This window comes from Mesoplodon mirus (genome assembly GCF_964341445.2).
Source record: "Mesoplodon mirus genome assembly, chromosome: 2".
Taxonomy (NCBI): Eukaryota; Metazoa; Chordata; class Mammalia; order Artiodactyla; family Ziphiidae; genus Mesoplodon; species Mesoplodon mirus.
Window position 1 is genome coordinate 214,075,237 of NC_138977.1, and position 20,900 is coordinate 214,096,136.

Consider the following 20,900-nt stretch of genomic DNA (forward strand, 5'->3'; position numbering starts at 1 on the left):
CTCACCTCACTCTGCAGCCCATAGGCTTTCTTGGCCCAGCAAGTCTTCATGTCTTCAGGCAGCACGGTGTATTCATGCATTTTTTTCCTGTAGTCCAGGTCACTGGCCAGAGCTTGAGCCTTCTTAGCATGCCTGATGTCGACCATGTCCATGGGCAGGTGAAAGTGGGTCTTACTCTTTTCGAAGCCTTTCTTGTATTCAACCTTGAATGCACCAAAACACACTGCATTACTTGAAGCCTGCCTTGGCAGGAGTGATGTGAAAACACCTGAAAGTAGGCCAGGTTTCCATGAGGAATTGGCACCCTGGACAATGGCACCTATGTGTCCAAAGGATGTGACCCAAGTCTTGGCTCTGTAAGGCAGTGGCACCTGGAAACTGAGGTATCACACTGCTTTGTCTCTGGGAGGAATGCCTCCTAACTCTTTTTCCCCAGTTGCTCCAGGAAGAGAACACTCTACCCATGGTTTCTGTAGCAACTTTAAGAGGCAAAATAACAAAGCTTGGGCTCCAGGGCCAGCCAAGCTTGAGTTCAAATCTGATCAGCCCTTTGTCAGCTAGATGACCTCTAGAAAGTCACATTACCTCTCTAATGGCTCATTTTCCTTGGAGGGCTATTGTGATAAGTAAACAAAATAATAGCTCAAACCCACTTAGCGCAGGGATGGCACATAGCAAACACTTGATAAATGTTAGCAATGAGGATGGATGGTGTGATGATGGTGGTGATGGTGTTTCTGGTGATGATGGTGATAATGATGGTGGTAGGGTGATGGTGTGATGGTGAGGAAAGGTAGTACAGTAGAAGCAGCATGGTGCCAGTAAGTAAGAGTTCTAGGGTTTAATTCTCCAGTCCTCCACCACTACCACTGACTACTATATGACTTTGGGCAAGTCCATCTTTTTTGGCCCCATTTGCTCCAACTGCAAATAGGAAATACCAATTTGTTCTCTGTCTAAACTGAAGCCAAATGCTTCATGACTATGCACATCATAGGGCTTGTTCTGTAGGCACAACCAAAATGGTGACCCAGATGCCAACACTCTTATTCTATTTCAAGCCCTGGGTCCTTAATGACTCATGAGGTAATTATATCTGACTGCATCATCAAAGCGGCATAAGCTGACCTCACAGCTTAGAGCAGGCCATCGTAAAGCAGAAACCCAATGCCCGTGCTTCCTTTTTGCCTGTTCGGCGTTGACAACGAAGTCTTAATTAGAAACCAAGTCTGACCTTCTGGCAGAACTTTCCTTCCCCAAAGGCTTCCGGTAAGTGACATTTACCAAGGTTAACCTCCAGCCATTACAGTTGTTTACAAGCAGTGTCATTTTGAATGGTTGGAGCCTGGATGCCCCAGTTGGTGGCTAAATATTTTGAATATCATGTGTGTTAGGACGAGAGGATTCATCCAGGACATCACCTCAATAAACAGGATGCTTCCTGTCTAACTCTCCCATTAGAATTAAGCTCCATTAGGGAGGAACCAGTTATGTGTTGTTTGTTCTTACAGCCCCAGTGTCTCACACAGTATCTCATGCAGAGTAGTTGTTTAGTAAACATCCACAGTGAATAGATGTGGCCGATCATCTTGTACCATGAACAGTAGATGCCGGTCACCCTTCGGGACCACATGCTTCTCATCTACTTTGAAAGAACAGTATCCTTTGCCAAAATAAAGAAAGAGAAAACACTTCTCATGTAAGCCAGGAAAGAAATTATAAGTGGAAGTGGAAAAAGTAGCAGTCTCCGGTGAAGCAGCCCAGGGAAAAACTTTCAGAGCAGCACAACTAAGTGAAGGTTTGGGGAGTAGAAAAGCGTTTACCTCACTGCTCATCTTGGCAACCTGCAGGGAGTGCAGAAGCCTCGTGTCTGTAGTTCCCAGGACTTTGCCTTTTGCTTTTTCATAATCTTCTTTGTATTTAATCTTGAGAGAAAGAGGAAAGTCGACTGTGAGAGAGAAACTTTGCCATCTAAGGGGCTGTGGTTTAACAAGTGCAAGGGGAACAAACCTAATAAAACACCTCCCAGTCTTTCTCGAACCCAGTGGAAGATTAAAGTATAGCAATGTTTACAATGTTACCAGTCATTATTTTTTTCTGTGGGACCACTGGCGTTTCACTGGCACAATTTCTTATGCATTTCTGAGTTAATGAAAGAAAACCTACGTTGCTAGCAAGCTCTCCGGAGGCTTTGGCGGCCAGCAGAGACATGGCATCCAGCTTCATCTCAAATCCCTTCCCCTTTGTCTTCTCCCAGCCTTCTTTGTACTTAACCTGACAAACAAGAATGCAGGTGAATGGGAGCAGCTATCCAGAGTTCTGCCAAAAGTTGAACAGAATTTTGTGTTTTCAATAACAAAGTCTTCTTCTGTTTACAGACCAGAATTTTGGCTGTTATCAAAGTGATAACATCAATTATTAACACAGTTGATTCCCTCACTGTAGGGTCATGCGGGGCAGTGCTAATGGGAGGGAGCAAAGAGAAGACCCATGAATTCATCCTAGCACTGTTGTTTCCTGATCAGGTGACCTTGGACAAATCACTTTACCTCTTTGGGCCTCAGTTTACCATTTGAAAACATAATATTATATTATCTGTCTCAGGGTGGCTGTGAGAATAAATTGTATACACAAAAACAGATAACCTAAGCACGTAAGGTGCAACACAGATGTAAGTTATTATTATTGCCATGGTAGTAACACCTGACTCTCTCTGTCTATCTGATACCAAAGCCCAGGCCACCAACTGTGTCTCTGTAGTAAATGCCTCCAAGGGGTTATAACAACTGAATAATTCCATATGTAAAGTGCCTATCCCAGTGCCCAGCACAGAATAAGCATATGGAAAAGGTTATTCCTTTTTATTTATTTTTTTATTGAAGTATAGTTAATTTACGATGTTGTGCCAGTTTTAAGCGTACAGAAAAGTGATTTAGATGTATATGTGTGTGTGTGTGTGTGTGTGTATGTATATATATATTCTTTTCCATTATGGGTTATTACAAGATATTGAGTATAGTTCCCTGTGCTATACAGTAGGTCCCTACTGTTTACCTATCCTATATATAGTAGTGTATATATGTTAATCCCAAACTCCTAATTGATCTCTCCCCATCCAAGGTTAGTTCCTTTTTACGTTCTCCTGCCCTACAAATCCCATCTAGAATGAAAAGCCTAATCATCGCCTAGTTGTGACTCCTGGAAGAATCTGGTGATTAAGATTGGTCTTCTTAAAACTTAGATTTTACCCACACAGCAAAGCACCAGCTAGAAGTCATCAGGATGATGATGATGATGATGATACTGATGATAAGTGTGTGTGTGTGTGTGTCCCAGCACACATCATACATGTGCATATACAGTGAGAATTCAATTGCTATGATCAATTGAGCCCCGTGAACTACCACATGTCATGAGACAGCAAAATTCAAAATTATAACCTGATGGGCGCCTCTGGTGAACCTCTCCATGGACAGAATAGCCCCTGGTCCCTGTTTTGCTGGACCATCCTTGCATCTTCATTTTCACGTCTGTGTATAACCCTCACCACGTTCTCACCCATGCTGCTCGCTTACCTCACTAAACAATTCGGCATTGGTTCTGGCCTTCACCAGCTGAGGTACATCCTGTGGCAACGTGTAATTCAACTTATTTTTCTCATAGTCAGCACGGTAATTCACCTGTTGGATTTAAAATAAACCTGCAGGGTAAGTGCCTGGTTTTTACATGGGCAGAAGGAGAACTCTGGGGAGAACACTCTCTTTTTCACTTTCTTTCTGTAGGCCCGTAGCCGAGAATGAGTTCCCAGAAAAGGCCTTTTACAAGGAAGCCTGTAATTTTAAGAGTGTTTTTTTTTTTTTTTTTTTGGCGGTACGCGAGCCTCTCACTGTTGTGGCCTCTCCCATTGCAGAGCACAGGCTCCGGACGTGCTGGCTCAGCGGCCATGGCTCACGGGCCCAGCCACTCCGTGGCATGTGGGATCTTCCCGGACCGGGGCACGAACCCATGTCCCCTGCATTGGCAGGCGGACTCTCAACCACTGCACCACCAGGGAAGCCCAAGAGTGTTTTAAATTAACAGATTGAAAACCAAATGAAAAGTCAGAAAACTCAAAGGCATGCTCAAAGTTATGAGTTTGCAAAAGATTTCCCTGTGGCTACCTCACCCACTGTTCTCTGAAGCACTTGAGGGTATGAAACTTACTTTTTTAACTTGCTGCAGTTCTGAACCTCTTGCTATGTGCAGGGCAGATACTCAAAGAGTAATTGTCAAATGCCTGCCCCGATTGGAAAAAAGCCATCTTAAATCACACACAGAAACAGCCAACCAGCCATTATATGATTCTCAATGGAAGAACACAACATCAGCTGAGAAGCAGTCTTGCCCCCAAATTAAACCTGAACCTGATCAAACCTATAGATCCAACTACTATGTTACAGGCATTTGGAGGCCAGAGGAATACATGAAGTCTACAATGGGATGCAGTCAGCAAAGCTCAGATGTGGGAAATGTTATAGGACAAAAGTTCAAGTTCTTCAACAAACAACTTGCAAGAAAAGAAAAGTGATAAAGAGGAAAACTTCAAGATGGAAAGAGTCTTGAAGACATATCAACCAGTCACAAAGTGTGGACCTTATTTGGAGCTTGATTCAGACAAACTGTAAAAAAAAAATTATAACCTTATGAGACAATTGGAATGCTGAATGCCACCTGGACGTTGGTGATGTTAAGAATTGTTGTCAGTTTTTTGGTGTGATATATTAAAATTGTACAAATACCTTTTAAATTATTTTTATCTTTTAGAGATTCATACTAAAATATTTATAGATTAAATTATACAATACTTAGGATTTTCTTCAAAATAATATGGAGGGGGGAGGCGGATGGGCATATAGAAGCAAGACTGGCCATGAGTTAATAGTAGTTGAGCTGAGTGGTGGGTACCTGGTGATTCATTATGATATTCTTTCTACTTTTGAATGTATTTGAAATTTTGTATAATAAAACATTTAAATCAAAGAGAGTCATCTCATGGTTGTAATAGGACACGTGTCACCATCAATGAAAGTCAAATCTTTGGGGAACCAGATATCCAGACCCTGCAAAACAATTACAAGTCCCCCATATCCAGCTGGGCAGGGGCAGGTCACTTACATGACTCAGTTGCTGGGCATTGATTTTGGCTTGAACAATCTGAGGGGTGTTGGTCACAGAGCTGTACTTCAGCTTGTCAATGCTTTGCCTATAGTTGACCTGGGTGCAAAGAGGCAAAGAGACACAAGAAGTCATTTGTACTTTTCTCTAAGATTTACTTAGCTCCCTCCCGCTCAGCCCTACGGAGCCATGCTTCTCAAATTAGCAGAGAAAGAATCAGATTCCAACTGGAGACCAAAAGACACTCCAAGCCAACAGATGGAAAAACAGTCCACTGAAGACTGAGTGACTTGAACAGGCAGCTCATAAAAGAGGTCAACTAAATGGCTGGTGAACGGAGGAAAATGTGTTCATCCACATCGTTAAATCAGAGAAAGGTGTTTTAAAACCTACAGGCTCCCGGCTAGGCCCTTTAGTCAACTAGGCTTTGGCTCTGTTTGCAGCAGTCAGATCACCATCAAACACCCCATGCATGGTCTTCATGACTCTGGTTAATTGTCCAAAGCCCAGGGCCTCTCCCAGTATCCCACACAGTGTGGCAGCTTCTTTAGGCCTAGCTTCTGCCTAAGACCTCCATACCCCTTCCCTGCATCCCCACTAGCTATTGCCAACTCTGTCCAGACCTCCACCTACTGCCTCTGGCCATACTCCTCTGGCAGCTGGCTCGGCCCTCACAGGGGTAGCCCTGCGGCCAGCACTGTACTTTCCTACCGTTTTCTGTCTAAACTAGACTCTGATGTCTTTGTCATTCTATCTGACTGCTGTCGCCTCCCTGGGTGACAGCCCACCTCAGTGAGTCACAGACCACTCGCTGGATGGCACTAGGCTGGCACTAGTCAGTGTTTGGCCTCACTGTTGGGGAAGTGGTAAGGAGTGGTGGGGACTGGGGCAAAGGGTGGCAGCTACCACTCAGCTCTAGGAGATGGTAATCCTGCCTCAAAGTGGGGTTCAGAGTAGACAGTCCAATGACTCCAAAGAAACCGGAAATCTGTATTATTATATAAATTCTTACACTTTTTAAATGCTGGAAAATAGTTCAATATTTTAAAACCCAGTGACCCAAGTGAAACAGACTCAAGGACCAGCTGATACTGCATCTCTTCCTTGTATTCACTCCATGCTTCCCTGTCCCAACATCAGCTAATAATAATTATGGCTAGAAAATAGCACTTACTATGTGCCTGGCACTATTTCAAGTGCTTTACACATATTGATGCATCTAATCTTCCCAACCACTCTGTGGGTGGGCACTGTTATTATCCCTACCTCACAACGTGAAAACGGAGGCACAGAGACCTGAAGTGACTTGCTCAAGGGCACCCAGCTACTGTCAGAGTTAGGTTTTAAATCCCAGCAGTTGGCCTCCCAAAGTGGCTCCCAGCCTACACACTTTAAATGTGGTTTGCCAAAGCTGGTGTGCTTGGAACTGTTACTTGTTATCTTACATATGGACCAGGTGTTCCCTATAGCCAGAGCTAACTTTGTTTAGAGAGGGAAATGTATTCTGACTGACAAATTAGAAAAAAATAAAAATAAAAAAAGACTTACAAATTAGCTTCTAGAACAAGATCTAGGAAAAGCAGAGTGTTCCAGATACTGGGCCACAGACTCTTTTGTTGGATTTGGAGAAAAAGGACAGCATTGCTTCAAGCTTTTTAGTTAATGATTCAAGGAGAAAAGTTTTTGCACATTCTGAGTTTTGGACATGGGGTATTTAAGAAAACTAGGAAATATGAAGTCATTTCAATGTTAATCATTAATGAGATTATACTACAGTAGCTTCCTAATGCATTAAGTTAGAGGGAAAATTATCATCTCATAATAGAGTCTATTAGAATTCAGAATTATGCACGATAAAAAGTCACAAAACTGTATTTTTTAAATGGCACATTCCTTCCTGATAATGTTACATTAAGTATGTTGCAGAGTACAATTACTTTCCTCTGCAGGACATAATTAACACTCTGCAAGATTAATTATATCTTTGCAACATCATGGATGCTTGGTCATTGCTTCAGTCTACTTTCTGAAAGGTCCCTTTGCTGAGGGTAGTCTCATTTTTAATACTATTAGTTTATAAAATCCATCTGAAGGGAATGCTCTCTAATTAAGGACCTGTACTTGTTTATTTAATTTCATAGCTACTTGACCGCCTTTAAGACTACCAGACAGAAACAGAGACCACAAATCTTCTTGTAAATGGATTCCCCAAACTTCCTGAATACTAAAGTCCCTTCATTAAGGGTGGTAAATTCAAATTCACACAGGAGCCAGGAAAATAAAGGAGATGAAGGTGATAAAAGCAGCTGCCACTCAGTCCCAGGCAGTTGCTGCTATGCAGGAACTAGGACCACAGTTCCTATGTGAACTCTCACAATTTCTACATATTGGTTCAAAACCAATTTTTTTTTAACACTGTGTGGCCAAACAAAATACCTCTGCAGCCTGGATCTGGCTCATGGGTTGCCAGTGTGGAACCTACTTCTGGTTCCAATTAATATTTCTAATTCAGTCTAGTTTAATTCACCTCTCCGACTTCCCCAGGAGAGCTGACTGTATTTCAGGTGCCTGGTTTGATCCACTGTCTTATACAGACAAACGTAACAGCAGGTCATGTTATAGTGGGAATACAAAATTGTAGAGCGCTCTGTTTTGTTTGTGCTATGAAGCATTTTTTCTAGAATTCTACTGTGAAAATTGGCATTCAAATTTTACAAGGTGCTCTTGATCCCTCAAGTTTCCCAGGTAATGTATGCATCCAAAAAAGAAACTTGGCTTTGGTAGCCAAGTTTAACCTTGTATTTCATTAAGGTGAAATGAATAAGTCAACTCGAGCAAACATTCTGGGAAAAGGAAAAGCAAAATGTAGGCCCTTTATATTCTTCTACTTCCCATCCCCTGCTTTATCACACGTTTGATAAGCCCCTTTCATCCATCAAACTATCATTTGCCAATGATTGGCCTTCTTTGTCCTGTAAACTGTTAGATGCTGGAGATGCCCAGCTGAACGTGACACTGCTCCTACTATGAGCAAAAGGGAAAGATGCAAAGACTGATCTACCAATAGCAAAGCCCAAGTCAACTGCTGAAGCGGTGCTGATCCCAAAGGAATGTGAAGGAAAGTAGCCCTGAGCATTCAATTAACATGTCGAATGATACATTAAATTATTGATTGATTGGAGATAACTTTCACTGACAACCATGATACCAACTCAGTTCTAAACCACCTTATGTACTTTTTAAAATAGTAGATAACATTTACCTGTTTCTTTGTACATTTCTGTACTATCTAAATTTTCTGTAATAAACATGTAGTAAAATTCTTATAATTAGAAAACAACAAATACATATTTCATTGGAGACAAGCCAAACTATAAATAAATAAAATCACTGCTGTAATAAATTAGTGATACATATTATTCCACACATATTTCCCGAGTGCTCCTGGGGAAAAACTTTAAGTCAATGTTACCGTTTCCTCTCAACTTATAGCTATTTCAGTTTACTCCCTTTGGTCCTTAAACATACCACACTCCAAAACTTAAAAAAAAAAAGATCATCATTGTTAGGGAATAATTACTTTAATGTGCCCAGCAGCAGACATAGTCCCCAAACTCTAAGAGGTGAAATGGAACCTTAGGATATTTTCAAGATGAAACCAGAGTTGTCCCCACCTTATGTTGGAAATCTAAGAGTTTCCAAACGTGTATATATGGACTTCCTATCAGAAAAGAGTTCCCCTTTCTCAGTCCCTTCCATCTCCTATGAACTGTTGTATCTTGTTTCTTTCCATCTTGCTGCCTAAGAATCACTCCACTGGGACTTCCCTGGTGGCTCGGTGGTTAGGAATCCGCCAGTGAAGGGGACACAGATTCGATCCCTGGTCCTGGAAGATCCCACATGCCGCGGAGCAACTAAGCCTGTGTGCCACAACTACTGAGCCTGCGCTCTAGAGCCCGCAAGCCACAACTACTGAAGCCCGAACGCCTAGAGCCCGTGCTCCACAACACGGGAAGCCACGGCAATGAGAAGCCCGCTCACCACAACGAAGAGTAGACCCCGCTCACTGCAACTAGAGAAAGCCCGTGCACAGCAACGAAGACCCAAAGCAGCCAAAAACAAGAATCACTATACTGGAGGGAAGTGACAGGAATAAAGCAGAAAGGACTATTGGAAAAGGACATACATCTTTCAAGGGAAGCAGTTTCATTGTTGTCTGATAGGAAGGAGTAAGGGTGGCTGGGTAGTTGTAGTCGACAGCATTATGTTTGTAATTGTCCTTGTAGGCAATCTGAAACACAAAGAAAAAAACAAGAAAGAGAAATTAGTCCCCTCTCTCTTTTGACCTTGTTTGAATGTCATAAAAGCATCTTTTAAAAATAACCAGAAACAAAATTAATTCAGTTTCATCACCTCCAAGGAAAATTAAATTATGTTCACACTTTTGTTTTTAATTAATTTGAATTCTTCTTCTTAATTAATCTAAAATTAGTTAATGTCATCTGTAGCACATTTATTTTCTCTTTCTTATTAATCATGGAGCCCCTTGTAGTTTTTTGTTAAAAAGAAGCATTTGCAGACAAGTATATAACAAAAGAGCTTCCTGGCTAACCCCCAGAAAATCAATAAAAAGTCAAGAGTCTTCAGAGTATTTAAAAAAATTTTTAAAGGTCAAATTTGACATTCTGAAGTAGAGGAAATTTGATGTTTGTATGTTTTAATAACGAAATCAGTTCCTTCTCAGTGTCCTTTACCTCTAAGATTTACAATTTGGCATTTGCAAACCCGTAAACTGAAATGACAAAGCCAAAGAGAGATTAATAGATCACATGCTATCATGAAAAGAGGGTCCTGATCTATTTTGTTATGCCAGTATTTTGAGCAGTGCCTGGATACAGGAAGTTTTCAAGGAACACTAAGATTGAATGAACCAATCAACCAACCAACCAACCAATTCTAAATAAATCGCAATGCTTTGGAACTTTGAAGCATTTCAAATGAGAATTATGCTCATCCATTTCTCTTTATCTCTCAGAAACTGAAAGTTTTTCCCACACTGGATCAATTACAATAGATCTAAGTACTCTTCAAAGCAGAGAATGTTGAGTTTAATAAATTGAAGCTTTTAAAATTTTTCAAAGATTTTTTTACCTAGCCTTGGTTGCACTGATTAACATTTACAAACTCTTTTGGGTCAATCTTTACACAACAAAACACTGATTTTTTAAAAAGGAGGTTGAAAAAGAATTGGCTGAATTCCTTGTGCCCCAACACTCTCCACACCAACAGACCCCCAGGTCCTTCAGGCCCTTCACAACAGGACTCACGTTGCTTGCCAGGCTTCCAACTTTAAGAGCATGGAGCATCCGTCTGTCCATCCCAACTCCTTCATAGTGGCCTCTCATGTGGTTCTGGTAGTTTTCTTTATATTTATTCTACATGGGAACACAAAACCTTCAACAAAAGCATTCTCTCCCCAACTCGTTGAAGATAAACTACTCATCTTAATGCACTAATCCAAAACATAAATGATTAAATAGAACCTATTTAAGTATTCAGTGTGTCTCTGAATTAAAAATAAGACAAACTTAAAAAAAAAACTTAAAATTCAAGAAGTTGGGGTGAGACAAGCACACAAGAAAACATAAGATCTGATACACCCAGACGGCACAAAACGGACCTGATTTTTTTTTTTTTAACATTTTCAGTTGTAAATATACCAGATGTTTCCAATGTGAAAACCCATCACACAGGTGTGGAGCTTTCCAAGGACAAGCACTGATCGTACAGGGGCTGCATGCAAGCCCCATGCTGGGGGCTAGTACACATCACTGCATGCTATTACCTCCAGTTCTAAATATATGAGGAATAAAACCTCAGCTTTGCCAAAATCTGTGACTTATACATGACACATTGGTCACTACCGCAACCATGTGAAATAACGATGTTATGTCCCAAATGCAGCTTACCAAACAATGAACAAAACAAGAGGACAAGAAGTCATAAATAAGAAAAGGTGGGTAGCTTCTAATGAAGCTACATTAAAATCACCTCCCCTGGGAGGCCACGGAATTTCCAGGCACTGAGAGTATTCCAACAGAATACTATTACTCTGCATCAGACACAGTTCTACTTATCTTTGTTAATCTTCACAAGCACTCTATGAGGAGGAAGGAATTATTATTATCCCCATTTTACAGATGGCAGAATGGCTCCAAGAACTTAACGTGCCCGAAGTCGGCCACTTGGCTAATTGTGGAGCCAGGTCCTTCAGCTCTAAAGCTGGTGCTCTTAACCATGACATTTATGCAGAAGACATTCCTTACTGAGCCTCATGAAGTCCCAAGTGATTTTAAATTCTACTATTATACGCAGCTAAGCAGAAGTAAAATCTAATAAGAACCTGCAGTATAAAAAAACAAACAAAAAAACCAACTAATACTAAACTTTCTTTGGGTTATTTGTATGGAAATATGTTAATATAAATGTTTCAGACGTTACATGAAATTTCTAAAAATCTTATATGTTCTGGTATAATGTTATAAGTCATAATTCTAGTTATTACTTTAAAATGTATATCTCAGAAATAACTAAATTTCCTTGTCAATTGCATTATTATGAATTTTCATCAAATCTTTAACCGTGGTCATTTTTAAGTCTTTTGTCATTTACAGACAGTTCTGGGTGTACTCCGATGTTTTCGCAAAAATGTTCCTATAAAAGGGTTTCATCTTCAAGGAATTCATGGAAAAAACTCTGACAAGTACAGGTTTCTGGTAACTGACTATACTGCTGAACTCAATGAATAAGCATTTTCAGAACTCTAATGGAAAACTGATGAATTCATAAAAGTGCTAACAAAAGATCAAGATGAAAAAAAATTAATTACATGGGACTGAGTGAACTGATGAGGGTGATTATAATTTTTGTGACTTTCTGTTTGAATAAAAAACAAAAATCCCACAAGGACTCAGAGGCAAAAAATATACAAATCAATTTTCACTGCAAAGTAAAGGAGCTGTTGCAGTGGAGGATTCCTGGACTGAATGTCAATATCATGACACAGTACGAGTGTGTTTCGTGTTCGGTAATTGCAACCACTGTTGCTTTTGTTGTGGTCATCCGTTTACAACGCTTGGTGTCAGTTTATTTATCTCTTGTAAAAATAAAATACAGTCTGTGTGTGTGAGTTGTGAAAAAAAAGCTGGAATTAGTAAAAATGAGGGCAAAAACAACAACAGCAAAAAAGAAGTAAAATCATATAAACTAGTCCTTGATGTTCTCAAGGATACATCCCCAGACTTTGAGAATTTCCAAATCTGCAAATGCCACTCCAGCATATATCTGCTCACCTGTAAGATGGGGAAGTAACACCTGGCTCCCTAGGTGACTATGCAGGTTAACTGAGATCTTGTACTAATTTAAGAAGCACAAAGTCAAGTTGAGAGGGGACGCTGCATGCTCAGCCAGGCTCCCTCGCTAGCATTCACCAGTAGGAGCCAGATACTACTATACACGAAGGATGCAAGAGGACAAGTGCAGCCCTGAGGGCTCAAGGTCAAGTGCATGCCAGGGGATTTAACACTCCATGGACCAGCCCCAGCAGGCAATCTCTATCAAAACTCATAGTATTTGTGCCTAAGACGCCATGCTTCTCCAAGACACCCAGATACATTCACGCAGACTGTCTCTTAGGAGACCTAGAAATTAAGGTCGTTAAAAAAAAAGCCCAGATGTGTAGGCATTAAAAACTCACATCACTGGTGAATTTTGAGATCTTGCTCACATTCCTGAATTGAGGTGTTTCACAGTAGTTGATACTACGACCTTTACTACTTTCCAGATCCTTCTTATACTCCACCTTGGAAACCAAAACACCAGATGCACAAGAGAGCCAAACCCGAAGTCACTCTTGAAAATGTCACCAGGACTCGACTTAGGATATTTTTAAAGAACTTTCAACCCAATATTTTAAAATACCAGGCATAGGATACTGTAGGTCAACAAAATGTGTTTTCCTTTTAAATAGTGATAAGTAAATAATCAGTTTGGTTCTGAATATTAAAAATATACAGCCCCTTTCAAGAGTAAATACTTTAAGATTTCATATAGCTCAAAAAAATGGCAAAATGGTTTTAGAAATCCAGACAGTGGATACTCTTGGGGACAGGTGTCTGGACTTCTGGTCATGTCCTGTTTCTTGATCTGGGTGCTAATTACACAGACATGTCCACTTGTGGAAATTCTTCCTGTTGTACACTTATGATATATGTACTTCTCTGTATGTATACTTAAGTAGAATTTAACCAAAAAAGTTACTTTACAAAAGAGTGTAATAAATGAGACCACTCATAGATACAAAGTGTCTTCTAATTTTAAATGGCTAGTTGAACTCCCCTGGGTAGCTAGATATAAGATGTGAGGCCATAGTTATTAAATAGACTCCAAGTCATCCCAGGTAGTTGGAGAAGGCAGCTGAAGGGTGGTTACCATTAATAGAGGCCTGGCTGGTTTGTCTTACTAGATAAACATAAGAGCAAAAAGAAATGGAAGGTTCCCTTGTGACCGCTTACCAAAGGAAATACAACTTGTTATCATATCTTATAAAACATTTGGTGGGAATATGACTTTTAAAGTATGCAAGATGCGGGCTTCCCTGGTGGCGCAGTTGAGAGTCCGCCTGCCGATTCAGGGGACACGGGTTCGTGTCCCGGTCCGGGAAGATCCCACGTGCTGTGGAGCGGCTGGGCCCGTGAGCCATGGCCGCTGAGCCTGCGCGTCCGGAGCCTGTGCTCCGCAACGGGAGAGGCCACAACAGTGAGAGGCCCACGTAACGCAAAAAAATAAAAAATAAAGTATGCAAGATGCATTGTAATGCTTACAATATGATATAAAATTTTAAAAGTACACAAAACTATATACGTTGAATTCTAATTCTACATATGTTTTTATATTCATATATTAGGTTGTGATATATTCACACAGAAAGAAGTCAAAATGGTAACAATGTTATGCCTGGATAGAACTACATTATCGGAGGTCTGGTTCTAGTTCTGCCCCTAAACGTCTATATGAACCAGAACAAGACACTTTACTTTTCCAGGCCTATGACAAAGCGGGGGCCTAAAGATTGCAAAGATCCCATCTAGATCCAACGTTCTCTGTGTCAAAAGCAAGGTTCAGCAAACTTTTTCTGTAAATGACCAGATAGAAAATATTTGCCCCTTCGCGGGACATCCCATCTTTATATCAACTCTTGTAGCTCAAAAGCAGCCATAGGTAATATGATGTGTTTCAATAAAACTTTATTTATAAAAACAGGCTGTGGGCTGGATTTGGCACTCAGGCCATCGTTTGCTGACCTCTGGCCTACAGCATCAGAATCATGTGGAATATTTGTTTAAAATGCAGGTTCCAAGGGCTCGGCACCCATCTACTACTTCAAAGTACCTGAGGTTGCTGATGAGGCCCAGGAAATGTCACCCTTGTGATTCTGAGCAATTAGAACACCACAGGTTAAGGAACACTTTGGGGTAAAAGACTGACTCTTAGGGGTTAGAGAAGAAAAGTGTTTTAGGAAATTTGCATATCCTTTTTTGAGTTTCAGATAACCTGCTAGGTGAGTCCTATGAATAGATAACTTGCTAGGTGAGTCCTATGAATAGCCTGCCAAGAGGCTGACAACTCAAATGCCTTCAGGGTCCTGATAGGCAATGCAAACAGAGAAGCTACTATGAAGAAACTCCAGGACTTAAAAAGGATATGGGGAGCTAGAGGGGAGATGTCCTTGCCAAACAGTCTTAGCAATTATAAAAATCGTAACCACTGGGTAGGCCAAACAAAACACAGTCTCTGGCAGCCAGATCAGCCTCTAAGGCAAGGGGAATTCACATGGTACACACAACTTCTCAGAAACCTGACTACAATAATATAAAAGAATGAGGGAGGTTCCACGTTCAAAACACTCCCATCTTTGATTTCCACTCTATAAGAATGACATATTGTTATAAAGCTTGTCTCCTCCAGTATTCTGGCAACTAGAAATCTATTGCTGGGAACTTTGGAATATCTATAGCCCTGTGAGAATTCTGGGAAGAAACTTTTTTTTTTTTTTGGCGGTACGCGGGCCTCTCACTGTCGTGGCCTCTCCCGCTGCGGAGCACAGGCTCCGGACGCACAGGCTCAGGCCATGGCTCACGGGCCCAGCCGCTCCGCGGCATGTGGGATCTTCCCAGACCGGGGCACGAACCCGCGTCCCCTGCATCGGCAGGTGGACTCTCAATCACTGCACCACCAGGGAAGCCCTGGGAAGAAACTTTTGAACCATCAGAGAAAGATTTAATTAGTTTGATTCTAGGCTCTCTTGTGAATTGCTTTTTACTGACTATTCGTTCTTTGGGAACTGGTAACTCATGTGTAGTTTATGTGGTGTTACACGGCACTTTTCATTCTGGGGTCGCCCACTTACTGTCTGTCGGAGATAAAGGAGGGGACAGCACACAGGTGAAAATGTCCCCATACGTACCTCACTCGCAAGCTTGTTCACGCTCTGAGCCCGCTTAAGAACCAAGTTGTCTTGGGCTGGGAGGGAATGGTAATGCGCAGCGCCCTTCATCTTATTGAAGTCCTGCCTGTATTTTATCTGGAAGAAGCATACAAAGAGCATCTGGAGTTGTTGTTTTCATGCTCCATGAGAAAAGTTACTCCACACTTACTTCACATTTAGTGTCCACATTTACTTAATAGAATTTTCTGGAGGAAAAAATAATCACATGGGTTTTTCCTCCACTAAAGTCCATAAACCACTTAGTCCCTTTTATATTAAAATTTTACTGCCCCCTTTCACATTTTTTACACTTTACATTCTAATTGTGCATGAAGAAAGGTCTCGAAATGTTCCTACCTAAAGGTATAATCCAAAACCCATTCTGCCCTTGGTTTTAACAATCATTTCTCATCCAGCCTCCAGTGATGAGTGTGTCCTTTACTTCCCCTCTCAGGGCAAAGTGCACTCTTCTGAGGAAATGGGTAATAACTGAATAGTAACAAAGTAAAGGAGAAGGGCAAAGGGGGTATGAAATGAATGCTGGGCTTCTGATTATAGACCAAGTTCAAGTTGGTGTAAGATCTGCAGTGTGCTTGTCACTTTACCAAGTTTAATTATAGCTTATCTTTCAAGGACTGCCAACTGGCTAACGTTCTGCAAATAAAAATCATTTTATCAACTGGCTTACACCGAGTTTGATAACCATACGATTTATTTTAATCAGCTATTCCTCTGAAGTGCTCAATTTCTAAGATGGGTTATTTTGCAAAGACTCTCCTAACCCCAGCTTATCTAGCTGGACCGGTATGTGCACTTGCTTCAGCTGACTTCAAGTAAGTCGTGTGGTTTGTCCATGTCAATCTCCTTTGAAGCATGAGCCAAAAATGCAGATGTCAGAAATTTGGATAGGAACTGAGGGCTAACACTCTGCTTTGACTCAGCGCTGATAAATTTAACTGTACATAGCTTTCAGTAAGCACAGCCTTCAAAGTCTCATTTCTCCTCTGCTTCTGTGACTCTGTGGGTTGTCCCAATGTGGTACTTACATCACTAACGAGTTCGTTGGCTTTCTTGGCATTCTGATAAGCCGGGGTGATCATGGCCGGGAAGCTGCCCTTTCCTCTGCGCTCGCCATATTCTCCTGAGTAATCCTGCTGGGTCAATCAAAAAGTTTAATCAGTAATGCTCCACTCCTGGAATGGGTGGGGGATTAGCGATGATCTCTCCTAGAGCCTGTTCCCATGGAGGCCCGTCCACCTTGGAAATTCCTATGGTCCCCCCTAAGAGCCGTAGCACATGGTCGTTAAGGTGGTAGACACTAGAGGTAGACCCAACACACAGTCAGCACTAAATAAATGGTAACTATTATCATTAGCATCATCATTTCCATCAGATAAATCAAGATCCTCTATGAGTCTCCTAGGCTCATGTATTTTGGAGTATTCATTTCTTAAATGACACCTGGAAAGTCCTTCTGTCTTCCAGTAGTCTCGAATGCCACCGTTCTCAGGCCCCTTAGCAGATCTATGCAAAGACACATTGATATGCCACATACTGTCTCCCTCAGTGATGGATTCATTTCATTTACCAAGAAAGAGACATTATGTAACTATTTGAATTTTTGTAATTTGCCTGAAAAGACTTCACACTGCAATAAGATGATCTCAGCTGGGACCAAATGTATATTTCAGACTAAGTATTACAATCTGAGTCTTAATTTCTTCCGTCCTCCTCCTCCCACCACCCAAGCTCTCCCACAAAGGAGAACCTTCTCTCTCACGGAACTGTCATCACGTTACTAGTGTAAAACTTCCCCAGCAACCGGAGGTACTTCAAGACCCCGTCAGATGCTACCTTCTCTCCAGGGAACTCCTCCCTCACTCCCAGCCCCACCCCAGGCAGAATCAGCTGCTTCCTCATCTGTGTTCCCACAAATCTGGAACAGCCCTTAGTGTGCCCCCTTGGGCTCATGACTCCATCTCTCTCTGGCCTCCTCCAAAGCAGGGGCCTGCCCCGCTCCAGCATCACGGTTCAGAGTCCAGCACACATACTCTCTTAAATGAAATAGTTGGGTCAAATTAGAATGTGCAGGCTTCCTTTTTATCCAATAATGACAACTGTTTAGCCTGAGTGCTCCTTTATGCTTGGCTGCCAGAATGTTCTGGGCCAAATGTAGTAAGTGAAAAAAATAATAACAACAAAGACTCTCAAATTCTTTGGTAACCTCCTTTTGCCCATTCTGCTTTACGGTTTGGAGTTGGCTTGTAGCTTCATTTTAACTTCTGTGCTTATGTGAATATATATTGTGTATGTAAATCTTTTTGAGACCCTTAATCCTATTGGGGAGTTGACAGGTTACAAATAATAGATTACATGGTATAGTCCATTAACGTAAAAAAACTACTCATTAAAAAGCAGAATGGGGACTTCCCTGGTAGCGCAGTGGTTAAGAATCCGCCTGCCAACGCAGGGGACACGGGTTCAATCCCTGGTCGTGGAAGATCCCACATGCCGCGGAGCAACTAAGCCTGTGCGCCACAACTACTGAGCCTGCGCTCTAGAGCCCGCGAGCCACAATTACTGAAGCCTGTGCGCCTACAGCCCGTGCTCCGCAACAAGAGAGGCCACCGCAACGAGAAGCCCGTGCACCGCAACGAAGAGTAGCCCCGCTCGCAATTCTAGAGAAGGCCCGCGCGCGGCAGCGAAGACCCAACGCAGCCAAAAATAAATACATAAATTTATTTAAAAAAAAGAAAAATGAATTGTTTGGGCTTTTAGGCACTACAGATATTTATAGTGTATCTGAGTGTCTGCCTGCTTCTCTATCACTCTCTCCTACTCTCGCCCTGGTGAGTCGCAGTAAATCACAGTGAAATGCCACAGGATATGGAGTCCTCTCGACTGACAGCCGCTGGCAGTGCTATCAAATGACACCCACTTTGATTCTTGTATTTGTTATTATCATGACTGGAAACTTCAATCAACATGTCCGAATCATCAGAGTTCCACTATGATACTATGAAGTTACATTTCATCACTGTGTATAGACAGGTCTGGATACACACACGAAATTATATGCGTGTGTTACAACTAGTGGCAGATAGGATAGTCTAAATTTAGAACAAAATACTTTGTGCTGAATATGGAAGCCAAATATTTTTCAAACTGACTTTTAAAAGTTGTCCTGAGCATTCTAAACAACATATTTACAACATGAAACCAATAAAAATGTACTTTCATTGAGTTTTAAGCACTGAGAGACCATTTAACGGACTTATCATGAAATTTAATAAAATGGCCTTTTCAATTCAAAACCAAACATTTTTGCTCAGATAGACATTTGCAAAAGGGTCAAAACCTATCTTCGTGTGCATTTTAAGTTTCACATGAATATATCCCCAATATAAGCAACTTGGTTTTCTGAAGAAGAGAAATAAGCTATTTGTTTCCTTTTATAAATTATGTATATTGAATGTCACATAGGTTGTAAAGTCTACCCAGTGCCAAAAAATTTAAACAACTGTCAAATTAACAAAGAAATATCACCCAAGCCCACTGAATGTACCCTTCCAGACATACGCTTGGTCTTCCAATATTCTTTACTTACAACCATGAAAAAATAATGTTCCCTTTTTCCCTTACAACACCTGTCTAGTACCAGAAAATCAGAGGGATGTGCAAATAAAATTAGCTGCAATTGTCACTCAACCTTTTTACCTCCTGCCAAGATGTAGTTCATTTAATAAGTGAAATTGAGAAAAAGGGTTACTTTCTCTGGCATATTGCTTTATCTAGCAACCTAGATAAGAAATTCATTTTCTAAGAAAATGAATCCTGCTACTCAGTGAAGTGCTCAATATTTTTCAAGACATGCATTTTGATCCCTTTTGTGCCTATGCAGTGACAGGCTAAACACAGCCAGTCTTAGTCCTTGGGACTTTTCTTCAGTGAATAGATGAGGATGCTTTATTCCTGGCAAGCCCACCATTTTGATATAGGTCCTTTATTTTTAAAAAGGGAAAGAAAAAGTGCTTAGAATCTGTTTTCCTAAGTGAGTCAAGTTGAGCCCTGTGTAATTGTTTGTTCGCTACTTTCAGGCTTGGAAATTCCACCTTCCATAAATAGGGCAAAGAAAAATCACAGCCCAACCCCTGATTAAATGGTCATAGGTTGTGTCACAGGCTAGAGGGCTGCCAAACTGAGAAATGACCATCAAAAAGGGTCTCGCAGGACGTCATTTTATCACATACCTGGCCATACGGGTCCACATATTCCTTTGTCAATGTGCCCTCAGCTCCAGCAGCTGGACCAGCCATTCCCTTCATTTCTCTTTGATATTGTTGATGGTACCTCACCTATTTGAAGGGGAAGGATATATTTAGCCTCTTATGCACAGGGGCCAGAACAGTAAAAATGAATGTCTTGTGGAATGTTCTTTTTCTGCTTGGATCTAGGGAATGTCTTAGACATAAAAGTGCCTGATCATTGTCCTGGTAAAGCTGATTGAAAACTATGTAGGAAAGCTACTTCCTGTATCCACAGTGCAAAATAACGGAGACAAGGAGACAGGAAGTTGGACTCGCCAGGTCCAGGTAAATTCCTGCTTCCTTCCCTCCCATGAAAACATTGCCCTGGACACTTACATCACTTGCCAGCTCATTGGCTCTTTTGGCTATCTGATAAGCAGGTGTGGTCATAGCAGGAAAACTGCCTTTCCCTCTCTGTTGTTCATAGTCCTCTGTGTATCTCACCTGGAAAATGAAAACAAATTTTGAATCACATGCCACAATCCCACCATCTCCCAGGCAATCTGACTGAGAAGCCCTGTTCAGGGCTCCCATAGCACTCTGCACATCTCCCATCACAGCTCTTATGCAATGTAGTTGGCTTAGAGCTTGATGGACCCTGTGTATCTTATTTACCATTTTATTCCCAATACCCAGCTCACTGCCTGATACATGGAGATGCTCAATGTAGAATTCGACACATACTTGTGAGCACCTGCTGTGTACCAGGGGGTGAGGCCAGGCAGAGCAACAAGGCTTCTGCCCTCGAGGAGCTGCCAGTCAAGTCTGGGAGATGAAAGAGGCTTCTCAACCCAAGTCAAGTGGAAGCCACTTGTTAAGCTGAACCTGGATTCGTGCTTAAACTTCCCACTCAGAGCAATACTAAGTTCCCAGTCTTAGCATGCCGTGGAGCA

General features: G+C 41.5%; 1 protein-coding gene across 1 annotated transcript in view; it reads right to left on the reverse strand.

Annotated features, from left to right (window-relative positions):
- The window catches only part of NRAP (nebulin related anchoring protein), a gene marked incomplete at both ends in the record, with an annotated part of 71,602 nt that overhangs the window by 39,524 nt on the left and 11,178 nt on the right, over positions 1-20,900 (reverse strand). Inside the window, 12 exon segments of the mRNA XM_082633698.1 lie at positions 6-203; positions 1,824-1,925; positions 2,167-2,274; positions 3,576-3,680; positions 5,155-5,253; positions 9,341-9,445; positions 10,482-10,589; positions 12,911-13,015; positions 15,680-15,796; positions 16,747-16,851; positions 19,951-20,055; positions 20,344-20,451. Coding sequence (XP_082489824.1) covers positions 6-203; positions 1,824-1,925; positions 2,167-2,274; positions 3,576-3,680; positions 5,155-5,253; positions 9,341-9,445; positions 10,482-10,589; positions 12,911-13,015; positions 15,680-15,796; positions 16,747-16,851; positions 19,951-20,055; positions 20,344-20,451 — 1,365 coding nt within the window.